The sequence below is a fragment of the Pyricularia oryzae genome, chromosome 5 (assembly GCF_000002495.2).
Source record: "Pyricularia oryzae 70-15 chromosome 5, whole genome shotgun sequence".
NCBI lineage: Eukaryota > Fungi > Ascomycota > Sordariomycetes > Magnaporthales > Pyriculariaceae > Pyricularia > Pyricularia oryzae.
In genome coordinates, this window is record NC_017852.1 from 351,722 (window position 1) to 366,956 (window position 15,235).

Consider the following 15,235-nt stretch of genomic DNA (forward strand, 5'->3'; position numbering starts at 1 on the left):
AGGAGAAGTTCTCGGAGGGACCGGGGTAAGACGGTTTCTCACGGCTTTCTTTTTCGTCACGCATTTGCTTTGCTGCAGAATGGCGGGCACAATTATGAAGTGACCTTCCTACCTAAGGTAAGGCAATGTCCTTAAAAGGTATCGAATTGTGAGTGGCCTGCTTGCTATTACCTCCCTCTTGGTGTGATTGGCACTAGGTAAATTAATTGCCATATTACTGGAGCGTAGCTTGCGCAGGTGGGCAGATGTAAAGTCCTACTACCGTCAGGCCATTCAGAGCATACTGTACCGTACCTATTGTAGAGCTTGAGGGAATTGAAAAGCACTTCGGGAGAAACACCTTTATCCCTTGACATCTCGCTTCGCACATTCATTCATTTATTTGAGCTTTCCTGTTGGTTGACCATTGATCGCCCAGCTGAGAACGAAGGGGTGGTCACACGGCAGACAGACGCCCAATCGCGCGCAGAAATAGAAGAGGTTGCTAACCCCCTCATTTTCAGCCACGAGAGAAGATCAGACCAGGGACCTTTACCGAGTTTTTAAAGGGTTTGTTTTGGGGTGATCGGTGAGTGCGTGTTTGTGTGTGCCAAAAGAAGCAAAAATCTTAAAAGAAACCAATGCCCGACAAGGGGAAGAAAAAAAACTAGGGATGGAAAGAAAGATGTGGGATGGTTGGTTCCAGAGTGCTGGGCCCGTAAGCAGCCACGAACCCCAGCATTGTACACCACGTGAGCTTTTGCTTGGTAAAGTACCAAATTCAAGCAATCGACCTCGTTTAAACCCAGCCGACAGCCGCCACTCTTCGGGTCTTTGGGTAGAAAAAAAAAAAAAAAAAAAAAAAAAAAAAAAAAAAAAAAAACCTCACATTTGATCGAGATCAGCCCCGAGGTCCAGCAACTCTCCGCCAGATGGTAAACCTCACCAGGCGACCGGCGACTTTTGCCCGCCCAGCTGGTGCTACCACCTCTGCTGCGCCATGTCGTCGCTCCAGAACTCGGCCCACGCCTCTTTTACCAGCTACCGTTGACAGGGGTTTCAGAATACGAACCTTCAGACCGTACCGTTTCTGCTTCTTGCCACTTCAATTGTTGCTTAGACTCTACCGGTACAGTAGCATTTGTTCTGGTTGCCTCGAGGCCGTATTTTGGCCTGCATGTTCGCAGCCTTGGCGGCCCATCGTTGGCTTTTGTCTTTTGTCACGACTGTTTGTCTCCAACTAATGGTGCCCAGCCAAGGTTCCTGACAACATCCTGATGGAGGGCCTTGACTGCCTGATCAGCATGGCGATTGTGGGTGATGGCCGGTTCACTCCTTTCATCTGATGAAGCTATCGCCTCCACCAACATCACAGGCAGCCTCGTGGACCAGATGACGTGTATTACGCCTATCAAAGACGCCTCGGGAACTGGTGTTGGCTATTAGTAGCAGCCAGCGTTAAGTTGAGGTCTTGATCTGCGGTTTCTTCTGTTGCGCCCACGAGGGGAGGACATGTGGTCTTGCACTATAAACTGCTTGGTTCCACGATTGGCCCCATGTACCCAAAAAATATGATCTTTTGCCTTTCAGCTGACAATGCTGGCGTTCTGGTGGAAATGGCCTTCGAATGGTGGCGAAAAGCACTTCCTGCCGATCTGACGACTGTTACCTGCGAAACCGTCACAACCCATCGACGACCTGTCAGTGATAAGGATTGCTCGAGAACACTCAGTACTAATAATTTTGCAAGAAATGGAGACTTGTGTGACACCACATATGTATATACCAGCAGCAACATGTTGCAGGGTAACAAAAGATGCGCCCAGTTCTCGAGAACCTACACAGCAACAGCACGTGAACAGGCGTTCACGGGATATTGTTGTCCTCGCCAACTGCTTACTGGCAGAAGGGTCAGTTTCCCCGGGTGGCGCGCCAAAAACCCATGATGAGCTCGCGCATTATGGTACCTAAGTAGCGCTTAAATCGGCCAGTTCGACCCGGGAGATGGCCCATCCGACGGTCCGCAAAGATGGCCAGATCTTGGGTCAATTGCCGCATTAAGCGCTCAATACCTGTCGGTGTCTTTAAGCGCCGTGTTGATGGGGTCCAAAATGGAGATCGATATGTGATTCGTCGTTTCTCGTCAGCACTCATGCGCTGGTTTTGAGCCCACCCCGGTCGTAGGCCTTGGCAAGTTGCTGCGAATAGGATCATGACTGCACCTGGGCGGGCACTTTTGGGCATGGCACGTCAAAGATAGAAACCAACATGTCAAAAGAAGCCGCCCCTGGAGGTGGCAGAGCCCACGATGAAAGTCTTCAAAAGCGACCCGGAGTCGCAGTTTGGTCGAACTGGTAGTTGTTAACGTGTTCAGTGCAGTATTAGTGTCTTCGTGCAAGTGCCAAGCCAATATTAATCCTCCTAATTCAACATGGTTTTACCATCCTCGATATCAAAATGCCGGGGTATGCCATGGCTCCTCGCCATATACCTCGCTGGGTGTTTTAATTACGACATGACGCTTGCCGCTGAACATGGACGCAGCCGCATCAACATGGCACAAGCCCCCGCCCCGACGCCAGCCCACCGACCTGCTCGCCCGTCAAGATCAAGCAAGCAGCAAAGGGCCCATCACGACAGAGATGGCCACCTGCGGTTTCTGGGACGGCGACTCTGTCCTTCCAAACGACTGGCCCGGGCACACTTGTCGCCTAGAGCCGAGTCTCAGCATGTACCATTGGTGTCCGACTAGCGTCACCAAAGGTCACAGGGATTACAAAAGCTGCGCACCAATAGCAAAGTGTCACGATTTGTACACCTGCTATAAGGGTTGTGGGGCATCAAAGTCTGCGAGGGATGCATTAACTGTCACATGGTATGTTGGTGGTGCTTGCGTCCTTCGAACCCGGAAGTGGATGAACATACTGGGTGTTTGGGTTTGGACTAATTCCAAAAATGTCCTCTCGCAGCTCGGAAACAAGCCTTGCCTGTTTTGTAGATTTCCTGACTCTCAGCCCGGGAACAGTGTACTCCGAGAGGGGATGTGCTTTGATCAATGAAGAGTTGACAAGGCATATGTTGATCAACACTCTGGGAGAGGACGAACTTAATAAGTTTTATGAGACGAAGAAGCTCGATTTCCCAACCCTCACGCAAATGACGACCCTCGAAGGGAACACTCAATCCCAGAAAACCACGTCCTCGCCAAAGTCGACGAATGCAAGCCCGGCATCTACCCTGGGTTCTTCAGTGAACAACACCGAGACCTCATCGAGGTCAAGTTCCAGAACTTTCCAGATTTTTCAGAGCTCTACGTCGAGCTCGTCTCTGCCTACTGCAAGCAGTATAGACAGTGATGGGGCGGCCCCAGGACCAAATTCGGCGTGCGGGCTGTCCGTGAGCAGGTTTGCAGCTATGCTTTGTATTTTTATCTTCATGTCTATGTTTTGATGTGAATGGCAGGTTGTGGAGGCTCGATCGAGATGGTTCTAGACATAATCGTGCATTGTTTGGCGTTGAGGTTCTTTTTAGGGTTGCCAGTCCTGCGCCACACAAAAGGTTTTCAAGAGGAACCAGCCACGGGCACCGGCATCTGGTCGCACGTGACCGGTTGGTTGTTGGTTTTGATTTCTTTGCCCAAAGTTTGTCGGACGTCATACGGTCCATACGCTAATAGCTGGTACAATGAAACGTCTTTGCAGGTACAGTAGCATACATCCGCGGGTTGCGTACTCGTGTGTATACTGAATGCTGTAAACCTAATTAGCCCTTATACTGCTCCCCGCCGTTGCCATTTCTTTTATCGTCCACTGCCGTTCTAGGGAGTTGGTCTCAGCGTCCTGTGTAGCTTTCTTCTTTGCTGTTCTTTGTCAAGTCCGTCCACCTTGTCAATGCGACCATTGTCCAGCACAATGATGTCTGTCACTACTTCAGAGACGGTCGGCTTGGCTATTTGCTCCGCCGTGGCTGCTCTCGTCTTGGCCAAAGCATGGAGACTCTATGACTTCTTCTTCTGTCCTCCGAAGCAACCGCTTCATAGGTACAAGATCCTCGGGGCGTTGCCAACCGAGGAAAGCACTGACCCTTCGACTGAATACAATGCCTGGGCACTCATCACGGGTAGCAGCGCCGGCATAGGCTTTGGATACGCACACTATCTCCTCTCTTGTGGCTTCGGCGTCGTCATACTCGCGCACGAGAACATCCCCGCCGCGCTTGAGCAGCTGCGCACGCTGCATCCAGATATGGCGAAAAAGGACCGCATCAAAGGATTCACAATGGACTGCACAACTGCCAGCCCGACAGACATCAAGAACTTGATCAGCCAAGTGAGCCACCTACCAATCACGATACTCATTAACAACGTAGGCAGCATCCCCATCTCGTACCCGCATATGCGACCTTTTTGGGACTATGACGCCGAGGGAATCGACGCATGCATCAACCTCAACGCGCGCTTCATGACGCACATGACATGCCTCATGATCCCCGTCCTGCGCAGAAACGTCGAGCCGTCAGGCGGCCGCGCGCTCATCCTCAACGTGTCATCGCAGGCACACCTGGGCATGCCGCTGCTGAGCATGTACAGCGCCAGCAAGGGTCACGTGACGGCACTATCGGCGACGCTGGCGCGCGAGTTCCGGGTTTTCGGCGAGCCCATAGACTGCCTCTGCATTGTTCCAAACGAGGTGCTGAGCCAGGGCAACTCGGTCGCGCCACCGGGGAGCGTGGTGGATGTTGACTATGCGCGCATGTGTCTGGAGCGGGTGGAAAATGCGGTGGACAGCGGTATGACGGCTGTGATGCCGTATTGGAAACATTATCTGCAGGCGGTGGCGGCGGGATTGATCGGGGAGGCGAGATTTACGACCGAAGTGATGAAAGCCATGGAAGCGAAGAGAGATGCGCTTGCTAAAGTTTGGGGTTCGGGAGGGCCCAAGGGGAATACGTAACTTTTGAGGAGAAGACTGGCAGTTATGATTGTAGATTTGGATTGCTACAATAACAGGTACAGATTTGTCGATTACACATCATATCGGTTTGCGAAAGGTTGTTTTAGGTGCCTATGGTATGTCAGTTAGGTACCTAGGCACTAGGTACGTATAGCTCTGATTCAAAGCGCGATAATGGCAACGTGGCCTCTTAAGGCTAGACTAGTCTAGGAAAAAAAGTGAGAGTACCGTAAATCTGACCTCCTTTTTTTTCCGCCAAGCAAATGTCTCGCTGATAGACAGCTAGCTGATGGACTGCACAGACAACAACCTTGCAGAACCAACGTTCATTGCCTGATTGAGAAGCCAGGAAAAAAGGGGGGACTCCATGGGGCTCCGAGAGTCTTGGTTTCGCGGAACCAAATTTATTTAGATTTTCGAATGAGATCACCGGGAAAGATCTCCCTTCCAGCAAATCTTTTGGTCAGCTTGGACTCTGCCACATTCTTTATGCTTGGCTCAGGTAAGAGAAACAAGGATCTTTTGTATTTGAAGTGGATTCTACTGTCAATGCTGTGTGATTTAAGCGTGAGCAGGGCTTGTCGTGCTAGTTGCATGACCCTTGGTGAGGTAGGTTGAGCTGACAGCTGGCAGATAGTAATGACTTGATAAGCAAACTACCGCAGGGTACAACAACCCCATGGACGCTGTCGGTATTCGCAGTGCGTACTCCGTATGCCTCAGAAAGACAAAGATACCCTCTTGGCACTGCAGGCCTCATGAAAAAAAAACTTGCATCCAAAAGGGACAGATCCTAGACACCAAAGAATTCAGATGTCATCTCATTGGCTAAACTCCTTGGAAGTGGCCCCACTTACCCCTTGGTAGGAGGTAGCGGTAGGATCCGCATTTCGGTCTCCTAATCAAAAAAAAAGGGAAAGAAAAAAAATTGGACAGCAGTCCGTCTTGTTCTTACTGTACGGGCCAGGCCTGACAGCCAACCAACCAACCAGGCAAGTCAGGTTTATCAAAAATCGCCTTGGGGGAGATCCAATTTTTGGGACTGTGCTTTGGCTGGCCGCAATTTACAGTACCACCAGTACAGTACCTTGCTAGGCAGTATTGTCTTCGTCGTGAAATGATACGTTTCTTTTGCCCCGAGTCGCCATCTTGCCTCCTCTTCACACTTTGACAGCTGGATCAAATTACTGCAAACGGTTTCCAAAAACGACGTTGAAGAACAGTTTATCAGCGATTGATTGTGTTTTCCATTTTCGACTCGACCATTGAAGGCCGCACGATTGGATTTCTTGGTCCCAATGTCGCCATCCTCAAACATCAGATAATAAACCGTTGTCCACACTGTCCCACACACCCTAACGCATAACCCCGGGGTTGAACCTGCTTGCTTGTCCGCCCCTTTCCAGTTCAGCCGATTTTTTTGTCGACCTTCGACAACACCCAAATCCCTAAGACGCGTCCTAATAAGCTTTTCTATTTCCCATTCGCCCGCCTTGGGTATTCGATCTTGGACATTACTCCTGGGGAATTTTCCATCACGACGAACTCGAAGCGCTTCAAAGTGGGCTCCCGTCCCTGCCGTTCGTTACACTTCTAATCGTCCCCGCGCTTGGAGCGCACCATTGCCTCCTTTGACGCCAGCTGGACATCGGCCTTGGCTGGGGCGCTTGTCCATACAGCGCTCTTCATTGGGATCGAGACGAGGCTACCAACACGACATTGACGCCTCTGTACCGAGACTAGATGCGACGAATTCTCTAGTCGTAATCTTTTCGCCGTCTTCCCACCTAAACCCATCGCCTCTTGAAAACCATTCGAATCGCACTTCTACTGAGAAAGCCAAAAGAAGAAAAGAAAAGCCACTTGTCGTGAGCCGCCATGGATCTCTTCCGGCGAGCCCGACGGCTCGTCCCCCAACAAACACCTGCGCAGCTGCCTTCGGCCAGCGAGAAGAGCAAACCTCAGGGCCCCAACCGCTTGACGTCGCGGTTGGCCTTCTTCAGGAGGCCGCTCCGGTTACGCGGTAACTCGAGCGTGTCTGTGCCTCTGGGAGTTGTCATACTATTCCCATGCATAGTTGTCATCCTCATTTTGGTGCTCTTTGTTCGCCATCCCAGCTCGCCAGGCAGGATATTGATGCCGGCTGGGGCACCGCCAGCAATCAGGTATGTTTTTCTACAGCAACACACACATTCATGATCATTCTTGTTCTTGTTTGTCTTTTTGTTTCTTTCTCACAAATCCGTGTTACTTGAGACATTGGCTGATGGTTCGCCCTTGGCATCTGTTTGCAGAAAAATTAGCGAAAAGCATGACAAGGTTTTTGTCAACGGTTGCCTCGACCCCAAGACTGAGGCAGATAAGGCTCCTCGCGCCAACGCCGCCTTTGTCGTCCTTGCACGCAACAAGGAGCTGGATGGTGTCATCCAGTCCATCAAGTCGATTGAGCGTCACTTCAACCGCTGGTTCCACTACCCTTACGTCTTCCTCAACAACGGCGACTTCAATGAGACCTTCAAGGAGACTGTGCGAAACCACACTTCGGCCCCCGTCGAGTTTGGCTTTGTCGGTCCCGACATGTGGGGATACCCCGACTGGATCGATGAGAAGGTTGCCAAGGAGGGAATTGCCAAGCAGGGCGACGCTGCCGTCATGTACGGTGGTCTCGAGAGCTACCACTCCATGTGTCGCTTTTATTCTGGGTATGCTTCAACACCGTCTTTGTTACGCTCTAGACCTCAGCGCTGCTACAATTGCTAACCTTGACGCCTTCACAGGTTCTTTTACAAGCACCCTCTTCTGGCGAAATATGAGTGGTACTGGCGTTTGGAGCCTGAAATCAAGTACTTCTGTGACATCACCTAGTATGTGCCAAGGAGCTCTTAACACAAATGCGTGGCGAACTTGACAATTAACTCTTTTGAAACAGCGATCCTTTCCTGAAGATGATTGAATCAAACAAGACATACGGATTCACCATTGCCGTCAAGGAGCTTCGCGAGACTGTTCCCAACATCTTCCGCTACGCCTCGGCTTACAAGCGCCTCAAGAACATCACCACTCAAGGTCTGTGGGAGATGTTCGTCGAGCCCACTCAGGAGAAGGAGCCTGAGAAGGAGCAGTTGCCTGAGGATGACCCCAACTACAAGCCACCTTTGCCTGAAGAGGTGACCCGCAACGACCCGAACCGCAATACCCCCATCGAGATCGATCCCGAGGCGATGGAGGGTGAGAAGTACAACATGTGTCACTTCTGGTCGAATTTCGAGATTGCCCGTCTGAGCTGGTTCCGTAGCAAGGAGTACGAAGACTTCTTCCAGATGATGGACAGGAGTGGTGGCTTCTGGATGGAGCGGGTAAGTTTTGATTCTCTGACAAGCGCTCTGCTTTTTTCCGAGTCATTTGGCACGTTTCTAATCGCGATTACGATAATCTCCAGTGGGGTGACGCACCTATCCACTCGCTCGCCGCCGGTGTTCTTCTCGCACCGCGCGACATCCACTACTTCCGTGACTTTGGCTACCGCCACACCACGATCCAGCACTGTCCGGCCAACGCGCCTTCACGGCAGCTGGCTCGCGAGCCCTTCCTGGAGAAGACGACGCTTGACGAGCGCAAGAGGCACGAGGAGGATCAATACTGGGAGCAGTTCGACGCCCCCAAGGAGAATGGCGTTGGTTGCCGCTGCCGCTGTGACACCGATATCGTTGATGTCGAGGGCAAGGACGGTAGCTGCCTGGCCGAATGGGTAGACGTTGCCGGTGGTTGGGCTAGCCCTTGATGATGTTTTATGATGATCGTAAGGGATACGCGATGTGGAAACAAACTAAAGAGGTCCAAAAATGCGCAAAGCCAAGAGAGCAAGAGAAACGCGGGCTTAAAAACGTCCGGCCTCGCCATCCTAAGAGCGCAAGTTTATATTGGGTCATGTATGCATATCAATGCCTCCCTCGTCTCTTTCATGCGTGTCACAGCGCAGCAAACAGTACTTGGGAGTGCACATCTCGTGTCCTCCTTGGGGATATCATATTGGAGAGGTTATTGTTCTGAGTAATAGAAGGATGGGTAACGAAATTATTATACTACTATTTGTTCGTTCAAAAAAAGACCAGGCAGACTTTGAGCGCATTGATTGTTTATGAAGGTAGACGAAACAGGCAAGCGAATCACATTGTTTCAATGGCTTTTTTTTCTAGGCAGACTTGTCTTGTTCAATTTGATGGCACTGGGGACGGGGTGCATTGTCTTTTTGTTTTCTTTTCTTGTCCTGTCTTGGTGAACGATTACTTTTGTTTATGTCCGCTTCGACCTCACTTGTGCGTAGGCATTGTTGTCTAATGTCAGTTCTAGTATTTCCATTCTCAGCAAACACCCCATCACTCGTCACGACACATCAGGGGCATTATGTCTACAAGACAATTGAAGCGATAGAATGATCATCCCATGCACCACAATGAGGAACAAATTTTCGTCTTGGAACAAGAGAAGGGAAAACGTCCTATGGTTTATTTCCATTGTGGGCTTGTGTTGCAAGACAAGACAATGCACATGGAACTCTACTTTCCAAACTCCGTAACTATTTGTTGTGGTGTAAATATCCATTCACCCTGACTACCTAGTATTGGTGGTACTCGTTTGGGGTTCCAGGTTCTTTGGCCTTGTCTACGAATGCCATGCTTTCCCACCGCATCCCCCGTCACCAGCTCGGGTCCTCCTGATCCGTCACAGCACCGTGGCTCGCGTCACCGACCAACCTCGCATACTTGGCCAGGACACCCCTCAGCGGCTTCATGACAGGCTTCTTCCACTCGGCCCTGCGCCTCTCCAGCTCCTTGTCGACGGCGTCCAGATCGCCCTCGGCCGCAACGCCGTCGATGCCTATAATGTCGATCCTGTTGGTCTCGGCATCGATGCGCACAAAGTCACCGTCCTTGACCAGCCCGATGGGCCCACCGGTGGCAGCCTCGGGCACGACGTGGCCGACGATGAATCCGTGGCTGGCGCCGCTGTAGCGGCCGTCCGTTACGAGGGCGACGTTGGAGAGGCCGGCGCCCATGATGGCTGCCGAGGCGCGCAGTTGCTCGGGCATGCCCGGTCCGCCCTTGGGGCCCTCGTAGCGCACAATGACGACGAGGTTGCCGTCGCTCGCCTTGATCTGGCTCGTGGACAGGGCGTGATCCAGCTCGTGCTCCTTGTTGAAGACGCGTGCCCGGCCTGTAAAGGAAATACCCTCCTTGCCAGTGATTTTGGCCACGGCGCCGCCGGGGGCCAGGTTGCCGCGCAGGATGCGAATGTGTCCCGTGGCCTTGACGGGGTCCGAGAGCGGGCGGATAATGTCCTGCCCGGGGTCGAGGGACGGCCAGGACTCGACGTTCTCGGCGAGGGTTTTACCCGTCACCGTCGGGATCGTGCCGTCGATCAACCCTGCGGCGATAAGCATCTTGAGCACGGACGGGGTGCCTCCGACGCGGTACAGGTCCTCCATCATGTAGCGGCCGCTGGGTTGCATGTTGGCTAGCATGGGGATGCGGTTGCTGGTGCGCTGAATGTCATCGATGGTCAGCGGAACGTCTGCGGTGTTGGCCATTGCGAGGAAGTGCAAAACTCCGTTGGTGCTGCCACCGAGGACCATGGTCAAGACCAAGGCGTTCTCGAAAGCGGTACGGGTGAGCAGATCCCGCGGTCGAATGTCCTTCTCCATGGCGGTCTTGATCGCCTCGGCAGCGCGTTCACATTCGCGTGCCTTTTCGGCCGACGTCGCCGGATACGACGAGCTGCCAGGCAGACAGAGACCCATGGCCTCGATGGCGGTCGACATGGTGTTGGCCGTGTACATTCCACCACAAGCCCCAGCACTTGGGCATGCGTGACGCTCCAGGTCTTCCATGACGTCCGAGGGGGTGGGGTCGGCGTTGTTGACCTTGGGCGCGCTGGCGCACGCTTTGAGCTGCCGTAGATGTAAGCACCTGAAGCCTCGTAGCAGGACGAGATGTTAATATCGCGACCCAGCATGACCGAGTAGCCCTTGTTGATGGTGCCGCCATAGATCATGAGGAAGGGACGGTTGTGGCGGGCAGCAGCCATGATAACGCCGGGCATGTTCTTGTCGCACCCCGGGATAGCAATGTTGGCGTCATGGTGCTGTGCGCAAGTGACAGTCTCTATACTGTCGGCTATGATCTCGCGGGACTGTAGAGAGAAGCGCATTCCTGGGCATAGGGGGGAAGTTGGGCTCGCGTTAGAATGTCAACAGCTAAATAAAGCCAAAAGGGTTTCGGTCTCTCTTGTGGCGGATTTCAGGGGTAAGAACAGCAAAGGGGCAGTACCTTCGCCACCCATGGTGATGCCATCCGACACGCCAATGGTGCTATACTGCCAGGCCAGCATGTTCTGCTTCTCGACGCTCTTTTTTACGATCCTGCCGAGATCATACACTGCGGAGGACATTCAAACGGATAGGTTTTGGTTGTCAGTCTCGGATCTTTCGCAGAGCCAGACCATCAAGCGGACAGAACACAGGAAGAACAGTGCTCACAGTGGGTGTTGCATGGGTTGCCCTCCCACCAGACGGTGGCGACGCCGACGTGAGGAGCATTCTTCATGGTCTCCTTGTCCGGCACGCCTGCCGCGTACAGCATTGCCTATATAAACCAGTTTCCCAAGGAGATAGGTGGGAGGTGTCAGTTACCTTGAGCACCCAGCCACAAAAGGGACAGACAACAGAACCACACCTGAGCGCCTGGAAAGTCATGGCCCGTTGTGATCTTGGATGACCAGCGGTTCAAAGGTCCGCCCGGAGGACGACGTTCAAAGTCTAGATAGTCACCCGGCCTGCTCTCCCGGCTGTGTTCTGGTGCATCACCACTCATTGCGGCGTTGCGTTGGGTATCGAGTTGATTTGAACAAGGGCGGACAAGTATATCCACTATCGATGTCGCGTCTCAAGGTCGACAGATGCCTCTAGCTGATTATCTCGTCGTCTTGGTTGAAGTGATGAGTATGTGTGTCTGCTTGTGGTAGATGTCACTCTGTACAGCAAGTCTGGCCTAGATGAAAAAGGAGATGATGCTCCGACAAACACTGATCTTGTTTTGCTTGCTTCTTTTTTTCTACTCTGGCTCCATCAAAAATATCAACAGAGTCGAGGCAAGTAGGTAAATAGCTTACATTCAGAGCACTTCGTTCTTACAATAGCCCGAAGACGTCCGTAGTCGGACTGGTTCACCCGAACCGAGTTTTACCCCGCGGCCATCCCCAACTTTTACACAGAGGATCCATTTTGGTAAACAAAAGCGAGCTAGAATGTAAGGTAGGGATAGGGTCGGGTGAGAAAAATAGTAGCAAAAGTTGAAACCCGACTGGACTTCCCGCACACTACGGTAAAGTATTCTGCCCAACTATCAGGTCAGTAGACATGGGGATTATGAATTGCGATTCTCGCATTGGCGGGCGGCAACCCAGCATGATCCGCCGAGGGGAAACAGAGGGGGCGGGCTGCAAATGCACCGTACTGTGTACAAACATGTTGCGTATATATTAGTACGTAGGTAGGATGGGGGGGAGGGGGAGAGTGGAGTGGGGGTTTTCGTCCTATGAAAATAGACCCAACACTTGAAAGGAACGTGGTACGAAGTACTTACCTAGCTTGCCTTTTCCGAAAGCACTTGTACTGAACGGTACCTTTCATTGCCCGGGAGAGGGGGAGGGGTACAAAAGAAAAAGAAAACAAAGAAAAAGAGAAAAAGAGGGGTCTGTTGTATCGTAAAAAATTACTGTACTGTACGAAGTACTTGGTAGTTGTAACGAAAGGCACCAACGTGTCAACCTGTTTGACGTGCTGGCAGGTGGGGCAGGGAGGCCCAAATGTACCGGTGTTTGTTCTTGTTCTTTTTGACCCCACCAATTTCGTATTTGTTTTCTTGTCGTTTTTTTCCACCAGCCACTCGTTTGCTTTCGATCCCAACGTTCATCGTCGCGCGTACCCGCCGCGCCAAGCGATCTCGACTGCTTGTGGATGGATCGAAACCCGATAAATGGAACATCTACTGTACAGTACATGTGGTAGATCGACAAATTTAGTAGCAACGCACATCTGAACTGGAACACCGTAGTATTCAGTCACGTGAACAGGCAATGCACTACAAGCCAAAGTAGTTAATGGAGGCTCCCTATCGAGGTAGGTAACTAGGTACCTACCTGTGTATCAACTTCTAAAATACAGTATATGTTAAGTAAAGGTAGCAATCAGGGTGTTTATCTTCTTCAAACAGGTTTTCATGTCTCGGTAAACAGTTTCTTGTTGCTTGCACCAGCGTCTTGTGGGCCAGTTCGAGATTCTAGACTTGAACCAACTTTTCCATCACACGCCACTCTCTATTGAATGCCTAAACACTAAATGAATCTATCAAGTCTAATAATGAATAGGTCTCTCAAAAATAAATCGTATACGGTACAATGCATCGTGTGTCGCTTGTCTAAGTAGTAAAGGCACAGCCCGAAAAGGAAGAACCAAAGAAAAACCCCCACTGATACCAAGGAAATCTATCCAGTTTTTCATGGCACCACACAGGTACCTAAAGGCTCTCACGTCGCTTCAGGTACACCCGCCGAATCTTCCAGCAGCCTTATAGCCATGTCAGACCTTGGCACAATGGAGCACCTAAAGGGCAAGGGGTATGCCTGACCCCTGAATGACCATTGCACATCTTGGTCCTCTTGGCCGTCCTCGCCCCCTGGCGGCCCGATCTCCAGCGTTGCCAAGATGGTGGCAAAAACTATGAGCAGGCTGTTCTCTGCGAGGGTGCGCCCGACACATATGCGCCTGCCGAACCCAAAGTTGCCTATGGGGAGCGACTCCCCACGTCCCGGCGCTGCGTCATCCTTGGTCTGCCCAATGGTGATACTGCCCCGAGGCATGTAGCGCTCGGGCAGGAACTCGTCGGGGGCCGAGTACACCAGGGGGTCATGAGCCATAGCCCACGCGTTGGGGTATACGACCGTTCCCTTGGGTATCAGCATGCCCCTGTATTCATCGTCCTCGAGCGTGGCGTGAGGTATCCCGAGCGGTGACAGAGGGTTGCTGCGGTACACCTCCTGAAGGACCAGCGCCAGGTAAGGAAGTTTGTTCATGTCTCCCCACGTGGGCAGCCGTCTCATCTCTGTCGGTGTCGTGGTGCCAATTGCGCGGTCGATCTCGGTCCGCGCGCGCTTTTGGACTCTGGGGTTCTGCATCATGTACAGAATGAACAGTCTCACAGTGGTTGCCGTCTATGTGTAGACCGGATAACAATACAGGCCGTGTCAGCGTTTCAGGTGCCCGGACCATGCTATTCACATCGTGGGCTGTCATGGGAAGATGCACAAACCGTATCGCTTCCAGCAATGAGAATAGTTGCAGCGGAACCCTTGATATCATCCATTCCAAAGTCGTTGTCGACACCCGCCTGCTGGTTTCTCCGAAACACATCCAGTCTTTCGCGCACGAAGCTCGGCTTTGTGGTTTTCTCGATAGACGTCGAGAGCATTTCCCTCAGTGCGGCCGAGAAGGGGAAATTGGTCACCTGCACAATCGCCGACCTCCACTTTCTAGCGTACCGCAGGCGCTCCATGAACGGTAGCCACGCGGGAAGGTGCCTCGCTGCAAGCTCGCGGGTCAAAAGCGGTTCTTCAAGTCGCAACCATTTGTCTTGACCCACCAGGGGCCCAGATGAAAACAAAACCATACTCGGCAGCTTGGAAGAATATAACTTACTGAGAGGCCAGCGATCAACTATACTGCTGGCAGGGGGACCAGCGTTCCCTATTGCCGTGCTCGCATCGTCCAGCAGGGCAACGTAAGGGTTGTTGTTGTTACAAGACCCAGTCCATTTCAGCTCGATGCCATAACTTATGTCCAGGACTACCCCGACAGCAAACCTTGTTGCTGCCTTGGCCCAGTGCTCAGGGTCTCTGACCATGCACAGAGCTGCTCGTACAGCTTCTCGCTTCTGTACTGGCTTGAACTGTCCCACTCGAGAACGCGAGAACGGCGGTTGCAACATCCGTCGATGCTGCAGCATTTTGGGTGACCATCGGAGCCAGGTCAGGGTTGGCGCCCACCCCATCCTGCGTTTTCGAGATTGGTTATGGTCAGCAGCTTTTTCTTCTTCTTCTGTTTACTACACGAGGCTTGTGTGACAAGTGATGGCTTATACTAACAACTCCCATAGCACAAATCGAGGCCGGTCGCTGTATTTGTGTCCTCGCTTTTCAAGAAGATCAACTGCAGCCTCGAGGCTATTCAGAACCATCCATGGCCTGCCAAA

General features: G+C 52.1%; 5 protein-coding genes across 5 annotated transcripts; 3 read left to right on the forward strand and 2 right to left on the reverse strand.

Annotated features, from left to right (window-relative positions):
* Positions 1–2,351: 2,351 nt before the first annotated feature.
* On the forward strand, positions 2,352–3,335 carry MGG_14634 (uncharacterized protein; the record flags this gene model as incomplete). Its single annotated transcript, XM_003717733.1, has 2 exons — positions 2,352–2,854; positions 3,152–3,335. Exons 1-2 carry the CDS (start codon positions 2,514–2,516, stop codon positions 3,333–3,335), a joined length of 525 nt encoding a protein of 174 aa, XP_003717781.1. The 5' UTR covers positions 2,352–2,513.
* Positions 3,336–3,658: 323 nt separating this feature from the next.
* Positions 3,659–5,169, forward strand: MGG_14635 (uncharacterized protein). Its single transcript, XM_003717734.1, has one exon. It carries the CDS (start codon positions 3,870–3,872, stop codon positions 4,929–4,931), a length of 1,062 nt encoding a protein of 353 aa, XP_003717782.1. The 5' UTR covers positions 3,659–3,869; the 3' UTR covers positions 4,932–5,169.
* An 884-nt stretch (positions 5,170–6,053) lies between these two features.
* Positions 6,054–9,356, forward strand: MGG_01140 (alpha-1,2 mannosyltransferase KTR1). The gene is made up of 5 exons (XM_003717735.1): positions 6,054–7,096; positions 7,226–7,633; positions 7,709–7,795; positions 7,861–8,287; positions 8,371–9,356. Exons 1-5 carry the CDS (start codon positions 6,810–6,812, stop codon positions 8,710–8,712), a joined length of 1,551 nt encoding a protein of 516 aa, XP_003717783.1. The 5' UTR covers positions 6,054–6,809; the 3' UTR covers positions 8,713–9,356.
* A 271-nt stretch (positions 9,357–9,627) lies between these two features.
* MGG_01139 (dihydroxy-acid dehydratase) lies at positions 9,628–11,800 on the reverse strand (the record flags this gene model as incomplete). The annotated part of the gene is made up of 5 exons (XM_003717736.1): positions 9,628–10,871; positions 10,898–11,140; positions 11,258–11,365; positions 11,467–11,572; positions 11,663–11,800. 5 exons carry the CDS (start codon positions 11,798–11,800, stop codon positions 9,628–9,630), a joined length of 1,839 nt encoding a protein of 612 aa, XP_003717784.1.
* Positions 11,801–13,514: 1,714 nt separating this feature from the next.
* Positions 13,515–15,220, reverse strand: MGG_01138 (cytochrome P450 2C31; the record flags this gene model as incomplete). The annotated part of the gene is made up of 4 exons (XM_003717737.1): positions 13,515–14,198; positions 14,297–14,568; positions 14,683–15,035; positions 15,129–15,220. 4 exons carry the CDS (start codon positions 15,218–15,220, stop codon positions 13,515–13,517), a joined length of 1,401 nt encoding a protein of 466 aa, XP_003717785.1.
* Between the last annotated feature and the right edge of the window lie 15 nt (positions 15,221–15,235).

Bases quoted from the DNA above. Each gene is read 5' to 3' on its own strand.
- MGG_14635 (XM_003717734.1), top strand. From the start codon at position 3,870: ATGCGACCATTGTCCAGCACAATGATGTCTGTCACTACTTCAGAGACG.
- MGG_01140 (XM_003717735.1), top strand. From the start codon at position 6,810: ATGGATCTCTTCCGGCGAGCCCGACGGCTCGTCCCCCAACAAACACCT. The intron at 7,097-7,225 runs GTATGTTTTTCT...ATCTGTTTGCAG, and splicing joins GGGGCACCGCCAGCAATCAG to AAAAATTAGCGAAAAGCATG. The intron at 7,634-7,708 runs GTATGCTTCAAC...ACGCCTTCACAG, and splicing joins ATGTGTCGCTTTTATTCTGG to GTTCTTTTACAAGCACCCTC.